At 38.2% G+C, this 27,328-nt stretch overlaps 1 protein-coding gene across 1 annotated transcript in view; it reads right to left on the bottom strand.

Annotated features, from left to right (window-relative positions):
• SLC9C2 (solute carrier family 9 member C2 (putative)) overlaps positions 1–27,328 on the bottom strand; it is a 96,080-nt gene that overhangs the window by 20,701 nt on the left and 48,051 nt on the right. The window contains exons 13-18 of the mRNA XM_069065435.1: positions 23,868–23,965; positions 18,720–18,839; positions 15,892–16,090; positions 12,418–12,606; positions 3,699–3,848; positions 2,658–2,709 (exon numbers count right to left, since the gene is read on the bottom strand). Of these exons, the coding sequence (XP_068921536.1) occupies positions 2,658–2,709; positions 3,699–3,848; positions 12,418–12,606; positions 15,892–16,090; positions 18,720–18,839; positions 23,868–23,965 (808 nt within the window). The remainder of the gene's footprint in view (positions 1–2,657; positions 2,710–3,698; positions 3,849–12,417; positions 12,607–15,891; positions 16,091–18,719; positions 18,840–23,867; positions 23,966–27,328) is intronic.

The following is a 27,328-nucleotide window of genomic DNA, read 5'->3' as shown; positions in this document are numbered from 1 at the left end:
GCTTCTTGGTCATCTAAGGGCATAAAAAGCCCAGCCACATGGAGTCTGAGCCTCTTGGACTTGGTGGATTCTTGCAGCCTATACAGCCTATTTCTGGACTATATCCTGCCCTGATGACCAGAAGCATTTCCATATGGAGACAAGGAAAGCCAAGTCCCAAAGAGGTAACTGTAATTATATCCTTGCTGTTTTAGAAAAAAGTAAAGCTTTTCTTTTTTAAACCTTCCGGTGACTGGCATGTCCCTTATTTCATCTTAACATTGAACCCAAACTAAGAAAGTGCCGTATTAGAGCCACGACAATATAGTAAATACACTAAGTAAACAATATAGTAAAATAGGATAGGTTTCACATGGTATATAATCATGAAGAAAGAAACAAAGATGATAAAGACTGTGGCAACTCCATTCAGACATATTTCTTTCTACACCATATCTCACTTCTAAATCATCTTTATATTTAACTTGCCACAACCTCAACTCCATATAGTCAGTAACTCTTGTGTTAATTGGCTTAATTGACCACAGACAATTATCTTCCCACATCTCTCTCTCTGTCTCTGTCTCTGTCTCTCCCTCTCCCTTTTTCTCTGTCTCTCTCTCTGTCTCTCTGTCTGTCTCTCTCTTTCTCTCTCTCTCTGTCTCTCTCTTTCCCTCACTCTTTCTCTGTCTCTCTCTGTCTCTGTCTCTGTCTCTCTGCCTCTCTCTGTTTCTCTTTCCCTCACTCTTTCTCTCTCTCTCCCTCCTTCTCCCTTCTCCTCTTACATCTATCCTGCACAGATATCAGAGCAGTCTTCCTTACACATGGTTCTGTTCATGTCATGCCCTTCACAAAGACCTTCAATGACTCTTCACTACCTCCAGAATAAAACTAGAGTTCATCAGCTTGATATTCAAGTCCTCCGCAATGTGGCCCCAAACTATATTTACAGCCTTATATCCTAAGTGTTAAACATTCAATAAATACCTTTTGTTGATAATGACAGTGGAGGATTTCCTCCAACAACAAGCTTTTCCAATTCAATTCAGTGTCCCCTTTCCACAATGTAATTGAATATAAAATTGGTCCTGATTCTCCCAGACCTCGGACACACAAACTTCTTAGTCTTGGTAGAAATATATTGATTTTCCATAATATCTTTTAAAAATAAGCTTCACTGATTTTTTATAACACATTTTAAAACAATTTTAAGCATAGCCAGTTATAAAGTGATTTCCTCACTAAAAACCATCTGAAAAGAGTATATCTGAAATTCTTTAATCCTCTAGATATTCCACCCAACCAAAATTCCTAGCATTTGTGAATCTTCAAATATCTCTCATAATAATTAAAAACAGAGGATTTACTAATTAAAAATCCTTTTCAGTTCACCAATCCAATCATCCAATGTTACCTAAGAAATCAATAAACAAGAAAGTGCTCTTCATTTATCAGCAACTCAATCCACTTTTTCTTTAGTTTTCCTTGGTCTCCAAAGACAGCCCAGGTATGAAGCTGATCTACTGCAGGCCTCCACATTTTTTATAGAGGCATTAGCCCCATCTGGTGGCAAGAATGAGGTAGCTATGGGTTTTTCCCCCATTGTTCTGTTATTTCAGTCATTTTCAGTTATGCCCCATTCTTTGTGACCCCATTTGGGGTTTTCTTGGCAAAGATACTGGAGTGGTTTGCTGTTTCCTTCTCCAGTTCATTTAGTAACTGAGGAAACTGAGGGAAACAGGATTAAGTGGTTTGCCCAGGGTTACATAGCTAAGGGTCTGAGACTCAGGAAAAGGAGTCATACTGACTAGTGGTGGAGGGTGGAGTTGGCAGAGGGACAGAGCTATCCACTGTGCCACCTACTTGTCCCTAAGTATGTTTTTACATTTAACCAAAAATTAGGAACTTTCTTTCACCAATTTTGCTTTCCAACAGGGTTTCTAGAAATGCATTATGGCCAAAAGAAAAGGCTGACCACACTGGTCTTTCTATGAGGTGTCTTTCTTAAACTCTGTAATGGTAGACAAAGTGAAGTTTTATCTTGAAACATAGATTATAGAATCATAACACGCCTTGGGTCTGAAGAAACCTTAAAAGTTCCTTAAATTCTCCCCTCAGTTACCACACAAGAATAGAAACTAATTTTAGGCTTAAATCTGAAGGAAGGAACACTAAGAATATCTCAAAGACAGTGATTTTATATGTATTTTCTTTAAAGGCAAGAAAGAAATCATAGAGTTATAGGATTTAAAGTAGAAGGGGGTTTGGTTTTTCTGAGTTTTTTTTTAATAAATAAGGAAAGTGAGGACCAGAGCAGTTATACAGGTAACAAGCAACAGATATTCATGACCTGTGATCACAGATCCAGTGTCTTTTCTACCACAAGGCAGAGGAGAAATCCATGCTTCTTTGAAAGCACCAAGGCCTGACCAAATAATTTTAGATAATACAGTTAAATATTCTCATAATTTATCATGCTCAAATCATGAAATTGCTTATTATTAAGTGCAGAAAGTGGTCTTAGAAATCATCCAATTCAGCTCCTTCATTTTGCAGGTGAAGAAACTTACATCCAGAACAGTAAATTTCACTTGAATCACTACGAGTTGACTAATGAGCCTGAAAGAACAAAATGGGAACTACTACAGATAATTAAAATGTCCCTTAGTTCCACCTACCTAGTTGTTTGACAGCATCATTCTTGTTCTTGTCTAAAATTTCATAAAGTTTCTGTAAGGAATTGAAGATAAAATTAAATTTCTCCCATACAAAGTGTAAAATATTTGTTCAAAATAGCCAAGGTAAAGAAGAATCAATTACATCCATAACTTCTTGGAAATACAGGGGTTGATTCTCCTCCCTCTATCACGAAACTGCTATTCCTTAAGCATCAGTCTGCCTTCTCTCCCACGCCCTTGCTCAGATCAGAGGAAAAAATGCTCTATTATAGTCAATGGCCTGAACAGGCACCACATTTCTCAACTTCATTTGAAGTACTCCGATGCACCCAAAAGCTCTCAAAAGCCATCCAGGCCTTCTCATACTATATACTCCTTATCCAGGTCTTTCTATAAATGTTGAACAGATTTACCCAATATGCTGAAGGCCTTCTATTTTCTTTTTCATGGATAGCAGGGTAGCATCTGGGCTATTCATTTTTCGTCCTTCTCATTTGGCTCCATCTCCTTCTCCAGTTTTAAACATTCCTGATAATTCCTTTCATGCCATTTATCTTCCTTAAGTTACAATTGTCAATGTATTACAAAATATACCTTACCATTGCCTTTTTGGTGACTTGCACTTATAATTTTTCTGATTCTCAGTCATGTAGCATTACCAGGAGGATATTGGTATTGATGGACTTCTGCAGCAGGAAACCATTTGGGATCAAGGAAAGAGCTACAAAATGTTTCTAATGTAAACCAGCCCTGTCTCCCTTTTCTTATCAACTGTGAGCACAGCTCATTAAATCCTACCTAGTACTATTGATGCCTCAACATTAAACCTTTTCATGTAGCAAAGCCACTGGTATTCATTCACCTGGCCCACAGTTAAATGGTATGAAAAGCAATATATTTGACTTCACATTAAAATGAATCTGTGATCTTATAAATTTGGAAGTTCCCTCCAACAACGTTTCATATCTGTCCATCAAGTGCAACTCTTGTCCAGGTTCTCCCCCCAAAAAAAGTTTTATGAATTATTTGTATTCTCCTCACCTGAAATATGGATTCTCGAGTAGAAATCTGTTTAATTAACAGTTTTGTATCCTCTTGACTTTGAATATAGCCCTTTGTAATACAATACATCAAGCTAAGGCGTTTTTTGATCTGTTCCTCAATAATGCTTATCAGTGTTGGTAGTATCATCTAAAACAGCATGTGAAAGAAATCCTATGTGTAAGATAACACACCTTTAAGAATCAGTAGATTATCTGGGAAATTTTACTTGGGAAGATTTCTAAATGGAATTCTCACAGATTATTGGTTTTACAAGTGAATATTCTCTCATTCCTACAAAACTGATACAAGTTTTGTTCTGGCACCAAGGCAGCAAGATGGCACCATAGTACACTGGATCTGGAGTCAGGAAGACCTGAGTTCAAAGCCAGTCTCAGATGTTTACTAGCCATGTGGTCTTGGGCAAGTCACATAACCTCTAGACGCCTCAGTTTCCTCATCTGTAAAATGAGAATGATGCCAATAATTGGGCCTACCTCCCAGGGCTGTTGTGAACATAAAATAAGATAATATTTACAAAGTATTTTGCAAACCTTAACACACTACATAATGCTAACCATTTAGAACCATTATATTCTAAAAGGCATCAGGAAAAAGTATTCATCGGCTGGCTAAGTAGCAGAACTTATGTGCAAAAGCACACACATATACACACATCAATATCTCAGCTATCAAATTACTCTATATCTAGGTAGAAAAAATTATTTCTAGAATTCAAATCTCATGCTAATGATTATAAAATCTAGATGTGAAACTATAAATGAATTTGTAAGATTTTTGTCATCATCATTACTGGAAAAAAACAAGTCAATGAGTACTCTATTAATTACGGGTAGCAAATATTATCCAACTGTGCAAAAAAAAAACAACAGGCCACTGTTTGCTTATGTGAAGGCTGAGATGAAGGAAAGGTAAGTTCTTTGCTCCTTCATTGATTCATTTTATAAATAGTTATTGATCGCCTACAATGTACTAGGCCCCATGTTAGGCTTGGGGGATTATTGTCATTTTGTCCCTCACTCTCAAAGAGAACCATGACATCAGGGAAGTGTAAACATGAATGAAACACAGTCCTTGGTTTTGTGGAGCCATCAGCAAGTAGACGAAGTAACATATGTATGCCCATTATCGTGACAATAATAGGAAGATAATGATGATTGAAATTTATATAAAATAGAATGGTTCAGTACCATAAACTCAAATTTCTGTGGCAATTGGGAAGAAGGAAAGGTCACTTCTTATAAGGGGAAGGATCAAGAAGAGAGGAGATTACATCTAAGCTAGGGAAGGGTAGGTAGTTCCAAAACTGAATACAGAAGGCATCTGGGGGCCAATAGGTTTTACCAAGTTTTCATTGGAGGGCAGTAGGGGTGTCTTTACTGGTGATGAGCCAGCTGCTTGTTTGAGGAACCCTAGAAGTAGTCATGTGATAGGAAACAAGCCAAAACAGGGAGAGGGTCTAAGATCAAAGTTACCAATAGTATAAAATCAATAACAGAGCCAGTTTTTAAGACTTAAACCAGAGATCTTGGTAGGTTCAGTGGGTAGAACAGTAGGTCAAAAAAGCCAGCAGAACTAAGCAGAATAAAGATTAATTGTAGAGAAAGTCAGAAATTTGAACCAGGGCAGATGACCAAAGACTAGAGATGGTATAAAGACAATAAAACTAGGATAGTGTGGGCGTGAATGTCTTTTGAAATTGCTGGATTGGGCCTTCTGTCACCTCTCACCTCAGGTCGAATTCCCACCACGTTTTAAAAAGACCAGTAGCCCCATAGCCTGACATATGGGAAATGGACACAGGATTGTTATGGGATGAGGGGTGGGGACAGTAGACTAAACAGAGAGAAGAGTATGGGACAAGGAAGAGAGAAAGGTATTCCAGGTGGAGGGAACAAGGTGAATAAAAGCAGGTTGGCTAGAGAATTGTTCTGATTTGACTAGAGCTAAGGGCATTAAGGGAGAAGTAGATTAGGCTGGAAATGTAGGTTAAGTTCAAAGTGCCCAGGACTTTGAATGTGAATTAAGGAAACCGGAGCTATAGGTTAGTAGATAGACAAGAATTAGAAGCAATTAAGTGCAGTAGACCAGTTTTCAATTAACCCTAAGTATCCCAATTTGACAAGAATTTCTGGGGAAAGTGAAAAGTAGTTTGATAAAAATTAAGTTTGAACCAGTAGTGATATTGTCCATGAGAAGACACTTCACTTCCAACCTGACCAAGACAGGAAGACCCAGTACTAAAAAAACAAACCAATTAATAAACAAATAAACAAATACTTGCTGACTGACTGATGGACAACAAAAGGCAAGAGCTAGTATTAGGTCTGGAGTCAGAGAACCTTGATTCAAATCTCTGCTCTACTATTTGCTATCTGTGTGACCTTGGCCAAGTCACAGAATTCTGGGTTTCCATTTCTTCATCTGTACATTAAGGGAGTTGGAGGGGATCAGAGGATTATGTAGAAGTAGAAGGGACTTCAGAGGCCATCTAGGCCAATCCTCTCATTTCAGAGATGATGAAGTTGAGACCCAGGGAAATTATGCCTTTTACATCATGGGGGTTAGGGGTATGGTGCTGCCCACCCTCCACCCCACCCCGATCTGGAAAATCCACATAAAAGTTTTTGGCCCTCCCTTTGTACTAGAGAATAAGTCTGATATTTTTTTTCACTTTCTTTTCTGGGGTGTTTACAGTACCTTATTGAAAAATTTAGGTTAAGTATTTGGTCATAGGCAATGTACCATCTGCTAGCCTTCATGCATCATCTGTGGCTTCTGCAAAACTCCCCAAATTCACATTTAATTTCTTTCCCCCCCCTTTATTTTCTTTTTGGAGGGCAATTGGGGTTAAGTGACTTGCCCAAGGTCACACGGTTAGTTTGTTGTGTTAAGTGTCTGACACCGGATTTGAACTCAGGTCCTCCTGACTCAAGGGCCGGTGCTCTATTCACTGTGCCACCTAGTCGCCCTCCCATTTAATTTCTTATGCTGACCCATAATATATGAAAACTGCAATGGGGAAAGTCTCGATGTGGAAGGTATAACTGTAAGTGGTTTGCTCAAGATCCTATAGATACTAAATGGTAGAGATTGTGTGGTCCTTTCCAATTCTTAAATTCCATGATTCAGTTCAACCAACACTTTTAAATCTTTCTATCACAAACTCTCATGATATGAAGGGTTTGATTGTATTTTATGGGATTTCTTCACTTTATTGGCTCCTAACCCTTGCCAAGGAAATCTGGGAAAATGTAGGATACTACCCCATACCCCACAGAATACTGAGAGAGACTCATACTTTCTAGCATATATTTCATAAAATTTGATGGAAGAGTTTACATAAAAGGAGCACCTAGCACAGAGCCCTATATATTATAGCTATTAATCAAGTATTTGATGCTTGAAATGCAAAGAGAGATGAAAAAGAAATGGAGACCGATGAGCAATTAAATATCCTAGCTCTTACAAATGAAAACAAGGGCCCCTTTGGCAGAGACTCTCCTGATATGTCCTACCTGTGGCCAACGATTTCTGCCATTTATAAGAGAAAATAGGGTAATTCCTGCCCCACCTTCTCCTTTTCCAGTCTCCTGACTATTCTCCATGGCTTCAAGAATTTGTATTGATTAGATGCTGTAGGAGAGGAAGAAGTCAAAAATGATCCCCATTTTTTTTTTGGCAAGAACAGCAAAAAAGATATTAGTGCCATTAATCAAGAAAATTAAAACACAGGTATAGTGAGTATGACATGCCCACAACATGTCTGCTGAAAGGAAAATTCTTCATTTGGGTTTTCTCTTCCAAGCCAACTATTTCTAACTTCTTTTCCTTAGTTCTCATACAAATATTATCTTAGTTGTTATAGTGAAGAGTCAGAGTCTTTGAAACCAGAGGTTCAAATGCTTCCTCTGACAATCCTGGCATGGCTTTAAACAAGTTACTTCAGGCCCCCTAAGCTTTAATGGCTTTATCCTGTCTTAAAAGTCTATTCCCAGTTCTGTGATCTATGATCCTAGTAAGAAAGATTGGCCATGTGACACAAAATCCTCTCTTTGGCATTCAAAAGCTGTCATAACCTAGGCCCCTCCTACCTTTCTAGTCTTCTCATACCTCACTCCCCAACATGTACCCTTTGATCCAGTGACACTGGCCTCCTCAAACAAGACACTCCATCTCTCCTCTTTTTTTTTTTTGCTTTTTTGGAGGGGGGAAGGTAGGGCAATTGGGGTTAAGTGACTTGCCCAAGGTCATACAACTAGTTTTTGTGTTGTGTCTCAGGTCTTCCTGACTCCAGGGCCAGTGCTCTATTCACTGCGCCACCTAGCTGCCCCTCCATCTCTCCTCTTGAGGCATTCTCTTTGGCTGTCCCCCATGCCTGGAATGCTATCCCTCCACTATACCTACTTTCCTGACTTCCTTCAAGTCCCAATTAAAATACTGTCTTTTACTAGAAGCCTTCCTCAACCCCTCTTAATTCTAGTGCCTTCCCTCTGATGATTATTCCCTTTTTTTTTTCTATATTGCTTATTTATACATATTTGTTTATATGTTGTCTCCCCCATTAGATTGTAAACTCCTTGAGGGTAGGGACTGTATTTGCCTCTTTTTGTATCCCCAAGCACTTAGCACAGAACCTGACAAATAGCAGGCACTTAATAAATATTGATTGATTGATTGATTGATTGATTGGTTGATTGAGTTGATCTCTCACTGGCATAGAGAGCAACCAGAGGAGGAAACTCTATCAATGCACTTTTTTCTGAAACTTAAAGAGTTTTAAGAAAGTTTCCTAGGGCATTGGAAGTAACTTGCCCAGGGTCACCCATCCAGTATATGTTAGAGGGAGGTTCTCTCATATGCTATGTCCCTCTGATTCTTATGGTCCTACTTTCTTAAAAGAGTTAACCTATAACACAAGCAAGCGAATTTCATATTTGGGGAGAATAACCAGAGTGGACAACAATAACAGCCAATATGGAACCCACAAAATGACACAGAGAAGCTAACCTCCCATTGAGGACAGCCCAGCAGGCCAGCAGGTATTGGCCAGAGCAGCGCTCTGGGAGCCAAGCCCAGCCCCGCGTTAGCTGAGTTTTTAGTCCCAGGGAGAGCCTGACCAACCACCAGCTAGAGGGACTTCAAATCACCAGCAGCTGTGGCGGTTTCCAGAATTATCAACACATAGATGCTGAAGACAAAGTGAGAGGTCAGTGCAATGTGGACTTTGAGATTCAGTGGTTGGGAGTGTGGTCAGCCTTTGCCCATGGGGTGAGAAGCCACTGAGGCACTAGGGCCACGCAGCCACTGGCACAGGCAGCTTTAGTCCTGGCCTGCAGAGTGAAGAGGGAACAAGAGACAAGTCTGAGGGGTAATCGCTCTTGCTTTAACCTGCTTGGATCTGGATTGCGGTCTAGGGTAGAGGTCCTGGGGTGTGCAACCAGCTTGCCAGAGCATGTGGAGGCTTCAGAGAGGGCACTCAACTAATACTTTCAGCAGCTGAGAAAACCCCAGCATCTGGAAGGAAGCTCCCTCTCTGGTGGCAGAGTGCTACTGTGGCAAAAAGCCCAGGGGTCAAGTGATTGAGTGGCGATATGAGCAGGCAAAGGAAGCAAAATAAACAGAGCAGCCCAACTTCACACTCCTATTTCAGCGACAAAAAGAATCAAAGCATGGAACAGGAGAAAGACAGTGAAGTCAGAACCCTGCACCAAAAGCTTCCAAGAAAAATATGAGCTGGTTGTAGGCCATAGAGGACCTTAAGGAGCAAATAAGAGAAGTAGAGGAAAAATTGGGAAGAGAAATGAGAATGATGCGAGAAAATTATGAAATGAGAGTCAACAGCCTGACTGAGGAAAAAACCTTAAAAAATAGACTAACTCAAATGGCAAAAGAGGCTCAAAAAGGCAATGAGGAGAAGAATGCCTTAAAAAGCCTAATTTGCCAGATGGTAAAAGAATCTCAAAAGCTCACTGAGGAGAATTATTCCTTCAGAATTAAATTGGAGCAAATGGAAGCTAGTGACTTTATGAGAAATCAAGATGCTGTTAAATAGATCCAAACAAATGAAAGAATAGGAGGCAATGTGAAATATCTCATTGGAAAAACCACTGACCTGGAAAATAGATCTAGGAGAGATCATTTAAAAATTATTGGACTAACTGAAAGCCATGATCAAAGACAGAACCTAGAAATCATTCTCCAAGAAATTCTCAAGGAAAACTGCCCTGATGTTTTAGAACAAGAGGGCAAAACAGAGGTTGAAAGAATCTGCTGATCACCTCATGAAAAAGGTCCCAAAAAGAAAACTCCTAGGAATATTATAGCCAGGTTCCAAAATTCCCGGATCAAGGAGAGAATATTACAAGCAGCCAGGAAGAAACAATTTGAATATTGTGGAAACACAATCAGGATAACACAGGATCTGGCAGCTTCTACACTGAGGGATTAAAGGGCTTGGAATATGATATTCCAGAGGTCAAAGGAGCTGGGATTAAAACCAAGAATCACCTACCCAGCAAAACTGAGTATCATGTTTCAGGGGCAAATATGGTAATTCGGTGGAATAGAGGACTTTCAAGTATTCTTGATGAAAAAATCAGAGTTGAATAGAGAATTTGACATTCAGATACAAGAAGCAAGAGAAGCATGAGAAGGTAAACAGGAAAAAGAAATCATAAGGAACTTATAAAAGTTGAACTATTTACATTCCTACATGGAAAAACGATAATTGTAACTTATGAAACTTTTCTCAGTATGAGAATAGTTGAAGGGAATAGATAAATATATATATATATATATATATGTGTCCATATATACACATACATATGTCTTTATAGGAGGGTATATGGGTGTATGAATACATATGGAATGTGTGTATATGTGTTTACAGGTATACATAGATAGAGGGCACAGGACCAATTTAATAGGAAGGGATGATACTTAAAAGGTGAAATTAAGAGGTGAGAGAGGAATATAATGAGAGGAGATGGGGAGAGACAGAATGGGGTAAACTATATCATATAGAAGAGGCAAGGGAAAATGGTTACAGTGGAGGGGAAGAACAGGAAGGCAAAAGGGAATGGGCCAACCTTATTCTCATTGAATTTGGCTTAGGGAGGGAATGAAATACACACTAAATAGGATATCTCACCCTACAGGAGAGTAGGGGGGGAAGGGGATGAGAGGGGGGATGATGGAAGGGAGGGCAGGCTGGGGGGGAGGGAAGTTGGAAGCACCCACTTTTGAAAAGGGACAGGATCAAAGTAGAGAATAGAACAAGTGGGAGGTGGGATAAGAGGGAGGGAAATATAGTCAGTCTTTTACAATATATCTACTATGGTAATGTTTTGCATAGCTACACATGTACAGCCTATACTGAATTGTTTATCTTCCCAGTAAGGGTGGGTGACAAGGAAGAAAGGGAATGAATCTGGAATTCAAAGTTTTAAAATCAGATGTCTAATATATATATATACATATATATGTATATATATATATGCTATTATTAAAACTATTTTACATGTAATTGGGAAATAAGATACATAGGCACTGAGGCACAGAGATACACCATGACCTACTGGAAAAGTCAAAGGGGGTATGGGAGAAGACATGGGAGAGAGCAATTGGAGGAGGGGATATCCTGTGGGACTGCTATTTTGGGGAGGTGGGTAGGGGGAAAATGGGGAGAAAATTTGTAACTCAAAATCTGGTGGAAATGAATGATGTAAACCAGAAGTTTATAAAGCATTTGAAAAAAAAAATAACAGCCAACATATACAGAACTTTAGGGTTTATGAAGCACTTCACAAATTATCCTCACCATGATCCTGGGAGGTAGGTGCTATTATTATTTCCATTTAACAAATAAGGAAACTGAGGTAGACAGCAGTAAAGTGTCCCTTGCCCAAGGTCACATAGCTAGTAAGTGTCTGAGAGCAGACAAAGCATACCAGAAAGCTAAACTGCTCAATAATCTCTCCCACATACATTCTGCCCCTTGGAGAGGTGTTAGAGTAAATTAGGTTCTGTTTTCAAATACAGATATCCCCTAGAGGATGCTGTCTATCAGTCATTAATGCTTAAGTGTAAATTATTTTAAGCAGCTAATTTTAGCATATCCTTTTAACACTTGGTCATGTCCCAGCACTGAGAAATGGAATTTTGATTAAAGGTATGGCAGAGGAAGAGGGGGAATTATTATTGTTAAAGTGTGGAGTAATTTTGAGGGGGAATAGATTTGGATGAGTCACTATAATAGGAAGGTGTGTACCGAGCAGAGGATAAAGCGAGACCACAAAGCCCTTGGAGGAGTAGAGCTAAGCATACTGCCTTTGGCATGGTGCCAGACTATGATTAGTCATGCTTACTCAAGGATATGTAACAAGAAAGATATTTTGAGGCGATAAGCATTTTCTATGCCTCTTGAAATACAATCAAGAGGGTAATTTGTCAGGCATTCCCCAACTGATTTGGACATGCCCTTATCCCGTACCTTAGTTGACAATTGGAATAGGGGAGTATAGGTTGATTTAAAAAAAAATGTGTAACCACAAGTGTAGACTCCAATCCCTGTGCTCACCCCTGGTCATTTTACTTGGTATTCAGCTAAGATCTTCCTTAATGACTCCTGGGAGATACCACATTTTAACATAATATTATAGGGAAATGGTCATCCCTTAAATAGCAGAATCCTTACCTTAAAAATACGAAGAAATCTTATTATTCTTAAAAATCCTAATACTACTGAACATTGAATAAAGAAAATATCTCTTGGGTCCTGTCTGACTAAATGTAAGCAAATGATTTCCATGAGTCCAAAAATGATTATATAAAATTCCAGATGGTTCCAACTGTGATGAAAATAGTTGTCTTTCATAATTATTATCTGTTTCAGAATCAAAGCAAAAAAGGAAATTTTATTGTTTGGAGTGCTTTACAATGATGTGGAAGAAAAATTAAATGGTCACAGATTACAAGGCAGTCCTCAGCAATAACTCAAAAATTTAAAAATTCCTTTGAAGTCCCTTACTTGGAATTCTGAATACAGTTTTTCCATTGAAACAATGTGAGCAATGACATTCCCACACTGGCCCTATTTAATCCAGAAAGAGTTTTTAAAAATAAAAAAAAACAATATAATTGAATGAGAAATCTTATCTTGAATGTAGAATATAGCAATTCCTATAGAATCATAAAACTTTAGTACTAGAAAGACCATACACTCAGAAAGGCCCACCCTCTCATTTGGTCTGAATCAAAAACAGCAAGTTATAAGAACAAACTTAAAACTCAGATTTTCTGACTCTAAATTTATTGTTCTTTCTACCACACCTTGGTGGCTCAACAAGAAAACTTCACAATCTTAAATGCACTTAAATCCTCAATTTCTTGATCTGAAATCAGTAGATATGACTGAAGGAGTATGAGAAGGTAGATGGATACTTGATCTGGAAGGGAACTTTTCAGTACTTACTGGAACTTTAGAATTTGGGGGCACAGGGTCATTATTATTTCTATTTTCACTCAAAAGTTGTTCTTCTTTCCCTAAATGTTAGAGTATTGCTAACATAATTTCCATGCTTTTTTCTTTTTCTTTTTTTTTTTTTGCTTTTTGAAGGGGGGAGGGTGGGGCAATTAGGGTTAAGTGACTTGCCCAAGATCACATGGCTAATTTTTGTGTGAAGTGTCTTAGGCCGGACTTGAACTAAGGTCCTCCCGACTCCAGGGCCAGTGCTCTATTCACTGCACCACCTAGCCGCCCCTCCATGCTTTTTTCTAGCCATGATTAATGCAACTTTATGCCTTTAAAAACAATGAAAGAAAGCAATGGAGGCAGACAGTTTAAGTGACTCATCCCAGGTTACACAGCTGATATGTGTCTGAAGCCAGACTTGAATTCAGGTATTCCCAACTTCAGGCCCAACAATCTATCTACTGCACCAACTAGCTACCTAGCTGTAGTGGAATAACATTAAAATATCATCCCATTTATACAGTTTCTGTTTCTGTATACTATTCTATCTCTCACTCTCTTTTTCTCACAAAACATAGCTCCAAAGTATACAACATATTATAGACTTTACTTTTTCCTTTTACAGACCTGGATTTCCCTGATTCCTCATCATTACAAATTAATTGTATTTTATTCCTATCTGTTCAGATGGGAGTATCCCATGCCTTCCCCAGTATGTTCTTACTCAGGTAACTGAAATTTGCCAGGGAAAATTTTTATTGAATCCAGTTTTTATGAATGGAAAACTACAAACATGACAATAGCTACTACTAGTGAGCATTTATATAATATTTTAAGAAGTTTTTTTCTCTCTCTCTTCTTGTGTGTGTGTGTGTGTGTGTGTGTGTGTGTGTGTGTGTGTGTGGTCTCATTCGATCCTCATGACAAATGTGGGAGGTAGATGCTATTTTCATTCCCATATTTACCAAGACAGAGTTTAAGTGACCTGTCCAGGATAACATAGCTAGTGTTAACACAGCCTGAGGTGGGGCTTTGAACTTGAGTCTTCCTAATTATAGGTCTATCACTCTGCCACAGTGGGTAAGAACATGGGGTTCAGAATCAGGAAGACCAGTTCATATCCCAATTCTCTGGGCAAGTTACTTAATGTTTCTCAGCCTTAATTTCTTCATCTGTATAATGTGAGTATTAATAACAGCTTTATGCAGCTTAGGATTATTGTGAGGACCAAATGGGAAAACCCACATAAAGTACTTCACAACCTTTCACATGCTATAACTAAAGCTAGCTTTGATTACTTAGCCTATCCAGATCTTTCTCGATTCTGAGTATTTTAGTGTCCTTTTTGGAGTTCCGTTCAGACTGGCAATGCTGATATCCTAAGATGGAATTAACAGTTGAGAACAATGAACAACAATAAAAAGAAGGAAGCAAAGTATATGGACAATCCCCTGTTAGAGAAGAAAAGAGGTGCTCGGGAAAAGACATTACATTAAGCCATAATTTCCCAAAATGAGTTCTGCAGAGCCCTTGCATCCCATACAACTTTAACAAGGAATTAAGGAGACTTTTTATGCTAGTGGTATTTCACTTTCTAAAACATGAAGTATGAAATTACACACACACACACACACAAACTAGGGAAATATGGCATTCAAGGGGTATGAAAATAGTCTGTTCCTATCCAGGAGGAATTATTTCCTCTATTTTATTGTAAAAAATCATCCCCTTTAGATCCAAACCTGCCAACCCCATCCCACACGAGAAACCACTATTAATGGATTTTGTCATCATTTCTCAAAAATCTGAAACTGTTCTATGACCTAATTAGTTAAGAAGAAGTTTTGGGTTAAGATGGCTCTCCCTGCTGAGAAAATTCTTCAGAATACTAATACATTACTATCCTAATTAATTTAGTGAAGAATTCATTTGCCCCAAAATAATGTGGTATTCATTAATAATGGATCCAAAGAACATAATATAACTTATGAAAATTTCCTTTACTCTGTGAGAGATCCAAATGAATACCTAGTAAACTCATAGGATTGATTCACTTTGATGAATGTCTTTAAGCAGAATGGAATGGCTGATTATGCAAATGACCATTTTTGACCCCCTGGAAAAATGTTTATACTGCTTTTCAGGTAGAAATGTGTGTACATATGTATGTATGTATATGTATATTTATGTGTATGTGTGTGTATTTGTTTCTCCAATGGCATCTGGTTTGAGTTGAATATACATAATCCCTTATAGACTGCAAACCTATAATTCTTAAAATATCAGTCATTTTCAAACAAGAATCAGTAAGATGAGGTCCAATCCCTTTTCATGATGCTGATTTAATTTTAATCCCTTATGTTTATCAGCATTTATGATGTTCATCTTAGCTGAATTACAGAATCTCAGAGTTGAAAGAGACCTTGGAGCTGATCTAGTCTAACCAATACCTATTATGGGAAACTTTTCTACAAAATTCTCAACCTATAGTCTTCTAGCCTTCTCTTGAAGATCTCTAGTGGGTTCTTTCTTGATCTTCAAGGAAGATCAAATTATACGAAAAAATCTAGATTCTAGAATCATGCCAAGCATTATGGTAAATAGGGTCTGACACCAAGTCAACTCAATTTTGAAAAGAGATTTTTAAGAAATCTGAATTTTTCTGTTTATGGAAAACATTGATATTTTATACAGTACCTTTAGTGTTGCTTCTATTATGCACAAGAAAACATAATAGTAGTTTACAATTATTAGTCCTATCACATAGGAATCTCTTACAGTTGGCCATAGATGTGTCATCACGGGAAAGATGTATAATATAGTGACAATGTATCCTGTATACTGAAACTCATCTGAAAATACAATATGATATATATAATTCCTAAATATAGGCTTCCTGTAAAAGAATTGAGATAAAAAAGGATGTCAATCATTCAAATGCATTATTAACTAATACCTAAAAACAACTGAAGTTCAATATGCAGTTTTTAAAAACTCTTCATCATCAATAATAATAGCTAAGAATCTAAATTAAAATGGAAAATCAGAAATAAAACTTGTGATTATTGCACAGTAGAAATATAATTGATAACAATATTTAGAATCCCAGAATAAGGCTAGTGTTGGAAGGGACCTCAAAAGATGTCTCGTCCAACCCCTTCTCAAGGGATGAATCTTCTGGAATACCCCTGACAAGCAATCAACCAGCCTTTGCCAGATCTCCAGTGACATAGAATTCACCATTAAACAAGACAACCCATTCAACTTTTGAACAACTTTAATTATGTTGTTCTTCCTTAAAGTGAACTGGAATATGTTTCTTTCTTTTTTTTCTTTTTCTTTTTGGAGGGCAATTGGGGTTAAGTGACTGGAACTTGTCTCTTTCTAACTTTCACTTAGTTAATAATAATAGTATTTTCATACTGTCACTTTAAGGTTTACAACATACTTCAAACATTTGTATATGAGGTATACACATATATGTATTACACATATTTATAATGTACATATATTAATTCATTTGAGCCTCACAACCCTGTAAGATAGATTCTGTTATCATCCTCATTTTTTAGATAAGAAAACTGAGGGAGAGACAGGTTAAGCGTCTTGCCTAGAGTCACACAACTAAAATGTCCCTGAGTCAAGATTCAAACTTATGTCTTCCTGACTGCAAGTCCAGCACCCACTGAAACTTAGCTGCCTCTTAGTTCTGCCCTCTGGGACAAAGTAGAATAAATGTAATCCTTCTTCCATATAAGCAACTTCTTGATGCCCTAAGTCAAGGATAAGAACTTTTATTCAATTGAAGATATTTTCCAAATAAAAACCAAGAGTCACATATATAAGTGGATACATGTATATATATCTATATCTATGTGTGTGTGTGTATATATATATATATATATATATATATATGTGTATGTGTGCATTGTACAGTATACAGGATGTCCCAAAAGTCTTAGTGCAGCTTTAATAGCTTAAAAACTTTTGGGATACCATTTTTTTATAGAGAAATAGAGAACATTATATTTCATCACTCATAATTGTTTTTTTTAAAAAGAATATAAAATTTTATTCAGTACAATTTTTTAAAGGGAGAAATCTAGAGACAACTTTGACATTTGTAAAAAAAAAAAAATCCTGACAAGCAAATATATGACTCATTTCCTAGGATTGTCTATGAAAATATAAACCCCTTTAAACTTAAAAAAATGGCAAATATTACCAAACTTCTTATGAACATTATTTTAATTCCTGTTTTAAAATTACAATCATGGGTATCCTTGAAACCCTCTTATTTTCCTGTTTATAAATGCAAAACAAAATCCTAATATTCTGCTATGGAAATATCGGTTTCACACTTTCTTTACTGAGGAAAAAAATCTCTATCTTGTAAATTTTTAGAATCTTGATACTAAAGTTTGTGGAAACTATGTAGCATTTTCACAACTGTAAGTACCTTTTAAAATACTTGCCAATCTGTAAGCTTCTTGATGGCTACAACTATGTCTTATGTAAACTTTATATCTCTCAAGCACTTAGAAAAAATTTTCTGCCTGCTGTAAAGTGCTCAATAAATGTTTGTTGCTGTTGTAATACTTGTCCTTTGGCTAAAATGAAATTAAGGTGAGAAACTGGTGAATCCATGGAGCTGGAGGCTCCCCATCCCTGCTCCAAGTCATCCAGAAACGGTACCTTATTAAGCAGCTCAGTGTGGTGGAATGTCTGTCTAAGACTTGGGAATCAAAGCTCAAAATAGACTAGGTAAAGAGGCCATTTTCTGCCTCATTTCTTACCTAGCCTTAATCACTGAATGTGTGTTGCCTCATTTCTTACCTAGCCTTAATCACTGAATGGGTGTTGCCTCAGTCAAACAGAGACCTGTTAAACACCTTAGCTTAAAAAGGCCAGGGTTTCTCACTGCATCCAGGGCCATCTCCAGTCATCATGATCTATGTCTCCCCACTGGACTCAGATGGCTCAAGAGGAGAAAGTGAGTCTGGTAACTTTGCACAGCCCTCCCTCACTTAAATCCAATTAATTTTCATGGCATGGCATTGCCTCCCTGGTGTTATGGTCCTCTTTGAGAACAAAGGACAAACAAATGCCAGAAATGAATTTCATCTTTTCCCCCTTTCTCCACCTACTATCTGATGGTAATACTATTGATGCTCAATGAAACAACCAAGGCCAAAGAAGATGAAGACAGGCCTAAGCAAGATGGAAAGAAGATGAACAAGGGCCTGTGCAATACATAGATCATCTCCCCATGAATAAAAATTGATTATAATAACGATTGGTCCAAAGGAAGCTGATTTATTTGCTCAGGTTTATCACTTATTATCTATAATGTGTAAAGTAGGTTCTAATGGGAGATGCTGTGATAAAGGGACATACAAAGATGTAGATGACCTGTATATAAGTAACCATGATATAAAATTCAATAGAATATGAGTTTCTTATTAACATCTAGAAAAGATTAAATATGTTTAAATACGTTCTTTGGAAAAGCACAAAGTACTTACCCAGATGGGAGAAAGTGCAACTTGTTTTTATGATATGACAAAAAAACTAATACATTTTTAACTTTCATAAGCCAGCTTCTAGATGTTACATAATTTGAGACATCATTAATACTCATGAATCTAACAGAGAGAAAAAAATAAGTGTGTTATGATAAATACTGTGCCCTACATTTGAGTGAAGTAGGTTCTGTTGGGGATACAGAGATAAAGATAAAAGCTGTAACAGGAGGTAGAGCCCCAGAACTAGAAGGGTTAACAAAGGCCTTGCATAAGAGTAAGAGGCCTTTGGAATTCATAGACAGCAGTAGATACTTCTCTCCTAGATTGTGGACCTCATAAAAGAGTGAAAGAAAGCAAAGCTCGCAAACTAGCAATTCTGGCAGAGCGTTAGAGGGGAATCCAATTAAGCCACCTGGGGTCTTTGGCCTTTGAGTACTGAGGCAACAACTTCTGAATAGTATTCATTTCCTTTGGGGAGAGGGGAGGGTTCTGCTGCCCAATTCACTCATTTTCTTCCCAGTCATGCCTCTGATTCTGAGGATTTGACAATCATGACTCCGCTGCCTTGTCACCCCAGAACATCCCTCCACCTTGCTGGCTTCCTTCTCCCACTGGTGAATTCTTTTCATGGCCTCCATTTTGGTGATGGGCCCAGGTCAAGCATGCTTCATTCTCCTCCGGCCATGTTTCTGCGTCTCTAGATTTCACTACCATACGCCTTATACTTAGCACAGTGCCTGGCACAGAGCAAAACCTTAACAAAATGCTTGTTACTTATTACCTGCCCAATTATGTATCCACAGAATTAGATTTCCCCTCATCTAATTCAGATTTTCCTAGCAATACCATAAGCAAATGTTTTTAAAGATGAAGCAAGATGGGTTGGATGAGATAAGAGTGCTAGCCTGAGTAGGCGAAACCAAGATATGACAGTGGTATGTGATTAACCTTGCTTCTCCCAACTTAGAATTCACTATTGCCCCCAAGCAACTCTCTATAGATTATAGAGGACTATAAATTATAGAGGAATCATTCATCTGTATTGATGCAGGGAGTTTCCTACATAGACACTGGGAGTTCCCTATAAAGATAAAATCACAGGTCCAGACCACTACCCATCCAGCCTACCCCAACACCTTCTTCCCCTCAAAAAAAAAAAAAACAACCTATCATTTACAGTCGAAAATAAAGAGTTTAGAAAATGTTCAAGCACAGTGGGGGCAGCTAAGAGAGCACAGGGCCTGGAGTCAAGAAGACCTGAGTTCAAATCCAGCCTCATACACTCTCTAGCTGTGCTACCCTGGGCAAGTCACTTAAACCTGTTTGCCTCAGTTTCCTCATCTGTAAAATGAACTGGAGGAGGAAATGGCAAAGCATGCTAATATCTTTGCCAAGAAAACCCCAGATGCACTCATAAAGTTGGACACAACTGATGGGGCAAGAATGATGAAAGGAAAAGACCATGTCTTTGGGTTCTGGACCACAAAAAGGAAAAGCTCCTGGACTTCCCCACATGGCCCAGTTCTTTTAACTGTCCTTTCACTGTGGCTCTCCTGTCATTTAACTACTTCCTAACCTGGCCCCACCCCAGGCTACTTGCCACTCCTTAATCCCATCCAGATCTTTCCACAGTCTTTCTGTATAATATCAATCTTGCCCCCATTAAATTGTTCAGATTCTTAAAATCTGGCCCACTTGCACTGGTGTCACAAATAGCAGAGACTCACTAGGAATCTTGCCCACCCCAACTGGTGTTTTAATAAACTACTTGGGCTGAAAGGTTTGAGTAGTCAAATTCTTTTGAGGTGGACCCAAACCCTTTGCCCCTCCATTTCAAGGTTCCCAAGACCTCTAGACAACAAAACAATGATTCAACATCAATAATATAGTAGGGTTTTTGCAGAAGCTAAATTACAAGACTGCATAGTCATATAGAACACAATTCATCTAGGAAATGTTCATTCATTTTCTTCCTTTCCTCTGTCAACCCATTCCCCCACCTCCCCCAAACTATATCCTAACTTTGAGAGTATACAGGCATACTTAATTCTGTCAAGCAAATCTGGAATTAAAAGGAGAAAATATTTGTGTATTGTGATCATGGGATTTGGGTGTTTGAAGGGACCACAGAAGATATCTATTCTAATCTCTACCTAAATCGTGAATGTCATCTATTATATACCAATAAGAAGTCTCTGCTTGAAGCACTTACATGTTGGTTATTCACTACCATTTGAGGCCACTTATAGCATTTTTGGAAGACTATAATTTATACATTTGTTCAACTCATTTTAATTTTTATAATTTTAATTGTTATTGTTATCATCACCTTAATTTTTTAAAATAAATTCTTTCCCATTCTCCCCATCAGAAAGCTATACCTTATAACTAAGAATAATAAAGGGAGTGGGGGAGGGAAACAATTCAACAAAACTATCCAATGCATTAACCAAATCTAACATTATATGAAGTATTTCATATTCATAGTCTTCCACTTCAGTAAAAAAGGGAGAGAGGCTATTTCTCATAATCCTTCTTTGGAGCCAAGTTTGGTCATGATAATTACACTGCAATAAGTTTTTAGTTTTAAAATCTTTCCACTTATATTTTTGTAGTTGGTGTGAATGTTATTTTACTTTGCATCAGTTCATGTGTCTTCCTATGTTTCTCTCTATTTTAAATATCCATCATTTCTCACAGTGAAGTACTATTCCATTACATTCATGTATCTATTTATTTAGCCATTCTTCAACCAGCAGTTATCACTTTGTTGCCAGTACTACACAAAGTGCTGCTATGAATATTTTGGTATAGATGGAATTCTATCTTTGACTTCCTTAAGCTATATGAACTATACGCTTATCATTAGGATGTCTGAGTTAAAGGGGATGGATTTTCAAAAATTCATTTTTTAGCACTAATTCCAAATTACTTTTGGATAGCTTTAATGATTAACATATTTTTCTCATATGGGCTAAAACTCCACCTTCCTGTTCCTTATCCTAGTTGGTCTTTGTTCTGTACTCTAAATCAAAAAGAAATCCTCTTTCCCCATGACAATCTTCCCTATATCTGAAGGCTGCTATCATATCTATTTTCTTCTCCACCACCATCATTAGTCTTCTTTTCTCCAGATTAAGAATTTTTGTTTCTTCAATCAAGCCTCCTATGACATGGTTTCAAGTTAACTCAATATTCCGGTTGACTTCCTCTTGTTAATCAATGTCCCTTCCAAAATATGGTGCTCTGAACTGTACACAACTGTCTCTCTAAATGGGGTCTGCCCAAGCAGAGAAGAATAGGATTTCCTCCCTCTTAGCATTCCTACTTCTAAACACTGGACAATTCATATTAGCTCTTTTGGCTGCACCTCTCTTTATGGATTTCTGTGGAGGTGGAGAGCCCTAAACAACTATCTCTTGTACATGAACTGTTTTCTAGTCACATCTCCCTCATGCAGAACCTGTAGACCCTCCTGCCATTAAAAGTCTGATGAGCAAGTTGTTGGAGCAGGATACACATTTTTTCTGGAGTGGCTGCAGTGAAGGGGAGCACAGTGAAGCAGGAGTAGGCTTTGTAATCACAACCAATCTAGTCAACAAGCTTGTATGCCTACCAAAAAAAGTAAATTACAAGCTTATGACAATGCCATTGCCTCTTGTTTTGTTTGCTTTTTGGAGGGCAATTGGGTTTAAGTGACTTGCCCAAGGTCATACGGCTAGTTTTGTGTGTGTGTGTGTGTGTGTGTGTGTGTGTGTGTTAAGTGTCTAAGGCCAGATTTGAACTCAGGTCCTCCTGAATCCAGGGCCAGTGCTCTATTCACTGTGCCACCTAGCCATCCCAATGCAATTGCCTCTTGCAGGAAAATGCCATGCCACCATCTAAGTGCCTATACAGCACCAACAGACAGATCAAAACTGATTGTCTGTGAAACCCAAACCCTGTGAGCACCCAGGCTCATCATGATTCTCTCCTTAGACATGGCACTTTTTCTGTTATTCTATTATTTCCCACTGGTTAGAATAGGTTGACTTTTTGTCGCTGTTGTTCTTTCTTTTCATCCCCTGCACTTAGCATATTGCCTAGAACATAGTTGACACTTAATTAACACTAGTTTCCTGGTTGACCAACTCATTTATAATATAGATAGGACTTGCCTTCTAGATGGCCTACACTGATGGAAAGCTGGTATTTAACAAGAAACGACAACACTTCCCCCCGCCTCCCTCAAAGCTTCTCTGGCAGTTCTGGGTCTTCTAGAATGTCTTTAGTATCTTGGACACTGAAATCCTACTTTCTCTTCTCCTATTTCATTATGCCATTTAAATTATTCCCAAACACAAGCCCTGTGGGAAGAGATGGAAGCTGCTTTGTGTTGAGATTTTTCTCTGCCCATCCATCCGTTCTACTTGTGATCCTGTTCACTTCATAAAGAAAGAGCTCTTTGAGCTCTTTGGAAAGAACAAGCTCCTAGAAAGTTAAAAGGGTGGTCTTTCCAGGATGAGAAGGATGCTGGGTCATAGTGGAGAAAGAAATCCAGAGGTGTAGCTGCATAGTGACAACTGAATCTTAAATGCTATCATCAATGACTTTGATGAAGCAATGAAATGGAAGAGGCGTAGATGACTTGCTCATTGGTTGTTGTCCTTCATTCTGGAAGAGGACCAAAATGACATCACCATGTCAGATTCAAGTTACGGTGTGTCTGACAGGCTAATCAGACCAATACAAGCCTGGTCTTTTTTTTTTTTTTTTGGTCTTTCTCAAGGCTTAGTTTGTCTGAGGCAATGCCCATTCAGTAATCAAAGTATAGGTGAGAACTGAGGTAAAAGATGGCCTAGTTTGCCTCCATTAAACCACCAATCCGGGAGGGAAAGATGCTTAAAGTTTCTGGCCAGAACAGAAGTGGGGGGTGGGGAGAAGAGGATGAGGAAGGTGTTTTACTCCTCATTTACTCATAGACATTTTAGGCTCTAATCTGAACATTCTGCTCCCTTGTAGATGTCAATAAAAACAGCTCACATTTTCATCATACTTTCCAATACACAAAGCTTATTCCTTACAAAAGCCCAGGTCATTCTTATGCTAAATTTTGCAGAGATATACATTTGATTAAGTATTTGCACATTAAGTACATGGAACACTTACTTTCCTTGGACAGTCCCATAGGTTTTGGACGCTCCAATTAATATCCGGGCCGCTGCTTCTGTGAGACTTCCTTCTTTATACTGTGTTTCAAAGCTACTCTAAACATCAATTTAAATAACACCAATTATTAACAAAACAATTAAGTAAATAAAGCATGAATGTAATGTGCTAGCAGTCTTGATCCAATGAAAAAATTTTATGAGCTACTAAACAAGTATAGGTATCCATCATCTCAATAAAATGTAAGTCCTTTGTGGGCAGAAATAGTTTTACTTTTATCTTTGTATCCTTAGAACCTATCACAATGCCTAGCACATAATAAGTATGTTATATGCTAATACATGCTTTTTGAACTGAATAAGAAATAAATCAAATAACCAGCAAGCATGCATACTTTTGTGAGTCTGTCTTTGTTTTTCTGTTGAGTTGTAGAGATGCTTGAGCATTATACATAAGGGGAATAATCCAGGCAGAAATAGGACAGCCCTTGCAGCTGAACCCTGGACACAAAGCAAGGTTTTTTTCTTACTCATTATCAGATCTGTATCTCTCTCTCTCTCTCTCTCTCTCTCTCTCTCTCTCTCTCTCTCTCTCTCTCTCTCTCTCTCTCTCTCACACACACACACACACACACACACACACACACACACAGACATATACTTTCTCTCTCTCATACACATACAGCTCCTAGGAAATATTCTGTCCCAAAAGAGAGTGAGGGATGTGACCTTCCTCCCATTAGTTTAATTTAATACTTGGGTTGTATCTTTATAATTAATCATTATACAGACTATAGAAATTTTGGCCTGCAATAGACAGATGGACAGACAGGTAGATAAAAAGAGATTGATTGGCACCATTTTCAAAGTTCAATCTGTATCTATTCTTGATGTCAATCTAGACCCAAGCTTGTCCTCATCCTAGCCCTCTGCCTCGCTTCTAAGTCTCTATAGCAGTCTAAGGTGCTCACTCACTAGTAATTGGTTAAGTAAGCCCAGTTTTTCCCTTGGGTGAAGCTTGACTTCTTTACCTCTCAATTTACCCTTCAGGTCTAGCCTAGACTCTCTCAGCATCTCTTTGTGACTGTAACATTAACCTCTTGAGAATTTCTCATACTTACTCCTATACTCAGAGTAGACATACTGTCTCTTCCCATTTGAAAACTGGCACATCCAATTGCATCTGCCACAAGTAACTGTCCACAGTGCTAATAAATTTTACAATTCAAAAGCACCTCAAGTATATGACAGTAAAAAATAGGCAAATATGTCAATAAAATTTTCAGTAAAGGTGAAACCAGACTGAGGGACTTAAACTAGCATGACCCACTCCAGCTCAAGAAAGAGCCTCAATAACATTTAGAAATAACCTCGCTAGATTCAGTATTATTGTTATCACTTAGGATTCTATAACTTCATTATTTCCCTCGAATGTTTTTATCTTAAGGAATGGAAGGGGAGAAAGGGCAAAAGGAACTAACCCAAGAGAAATAACTGGATAACAACAGGAACCCCTGAAAACCACAAGACCAAATTAGCAGGTTCCAGGTTGGGGTTACCAAGAAGCGGTTACCAGGAAGTGAACTAAGGCGTTAATATGTAAGCACAGTAAAACTGTCACCAGGGTAATGGAGGAATTTATACTCATTGTTAGGCTGGCTCTGGGCAAGGCCATGACAACAACATTATAATAAGTGTAAACAACAGAAGTAGGATGCCTAGGATAATCAGGAACTTCTGGAGAGGACCTGGAGGGAACAAGGCCTACAAGGATCAATGGGATGAGAAGAAGAAGGGATGTGCCTTACTAATAATGAAGAAGCTAGTGTTTCAGGGAGGGATTTTAGCTGTTTTGGGGTTGTTTACTTTCTGCATTGCAAGCTTGAGTCTCCTAACACCTCTCTGGAGCTACGTAGGCCAATAAAATACTTAGATAAATTCGAGCTCTTTCTTTGTCACTTCCAAACCTGTTGCCATGACAGAGGGAAGACTGGGGAACAAAATAACAGCCACGAACAGAACATAAAGAATCATTTCATAATTTTAGCAGCCATGGTGGCCAGAGAAGACTTGTCTTCTTTGTGACTTTTGCAAGTCCTCAGAAGATGCAGGCAAAAAATTAATACCAGATGATAGCTCTGAAGGATATGCTTCTATTGGCCATGCTCCAAGGCACCCTGGGGGAAATATCCTCAAACTTAATCAAGATAGCAACATAAGACCAGTCAGACCTATCTGACAAGCCCATGACCTCAAATCCTATGGCAAAAATGAGGACAAAGGGGAGAATCTAGAGTGTATTTTTTGTTTGTTTTGTAAGACTCAATAAAGTCTGAATGTAACCAAGAAGCCTAAGGTGTTGAGGCTGAGGTCTAGTATAGAAGGTGCTAGTGTAGGCAGGGAGAACCAGCAGCAGGTATATAGTAAAATGGCCTAGGTGGGCTATTGGATGACTGAATGGGACATGGTATATTATTACTGAATTAGTTAGTGATGGATGAAAAATGCCTCTTGCCTAGACCATGATGTGGGGTTGGATGGGCAGTTCATTTACTTGGTTCCTTGTATTAGTACATATATGTTAGATAGGCACTAGAGATGAACAAAGTACTAGGCTCACATCTGAACAAAAAGAAGATAGGTTAATGATGATAATAATAACTATAGTTAGCATTTATATAGTGCTTCAAGGTTTTCAAAGCATTTTATATCTTATCTCATTTGATCTATACTGTAGCCCTGGGAGGTGAGTACTATTATTTCCCCCACTTTACAAATGAAGAGACAGAGTCAAACTGGTGTTAAGTGACTTGCCCAGGGTCACACAGCTAGTAAGTGTTGGAGGCTTTCCTTATGCTGTATCACTGCAACACCTAGCTGGCCTTTGAGGTTGGATTATACTAGAAAACTGGGCACATTCAACAATCCCAAATGGCTCCCTAAAATAATAAATCCATCATTTAAAACCAACATTGACTGCATTGTAAAGAGTTGATAAACCATGGAACACCACAATCTCCAAAGAATCTAAGTTACAATTGACCCAAAGGGTGATGGAAAGAGGCAGGGTAGATGTAAATAGCCTTGTTAAACATTCGTGATAGGGGCAGCTAGGCAGCCGGGCCCTGGAGTCAGGAGCACCTGAGTTCAAATCCGGCCTCAGACACTTAACACAAAAACTAGCCGTGTGACCTCAGCCAAGTCATTTAACCCCAACTGCCCTCCAAAAAGCAAAACAAAACAAAACAAAAACATTCATGATGATTTGTGCATATGAATTGATGCAAAAGCTATGACATTCAGGAAACATACAATTGAAAAAGGAGGTGAGCTAGTCATCTAGTGAACATGACACTTATGAAATGTTAAGATGGCAGTAGCTAGAAGGCATTGTAGAAGGAGTGCTGGTCTTAGATTCAGGAAGACCTGAGGTCAAATTTGGCCTCATAAACTTACTTTCTT

Source organism: Petaurus breviceps, unplaced genomic scaffold (assembly GCF_028583685.1).
Source record: "Petaurus breviceps papuanus isolate PSGF00001 unplaced genomic scaffold, PetGlider_PUasm1.0 90692, whole genome shotgun sequence".
In the NCBI taxonomy this organism is placed as follows: domain Eukaryota; kingdom Metazoa; phylum Chordata; class Mammalia; order Diprotodontia; family Petauridae; genus Petaurus; species Petaurus breviceps.
Note: the sequence above shows the minus strand (reverse complement) of the source record. Positions and strands in the feature narration are given on the sequence as shown.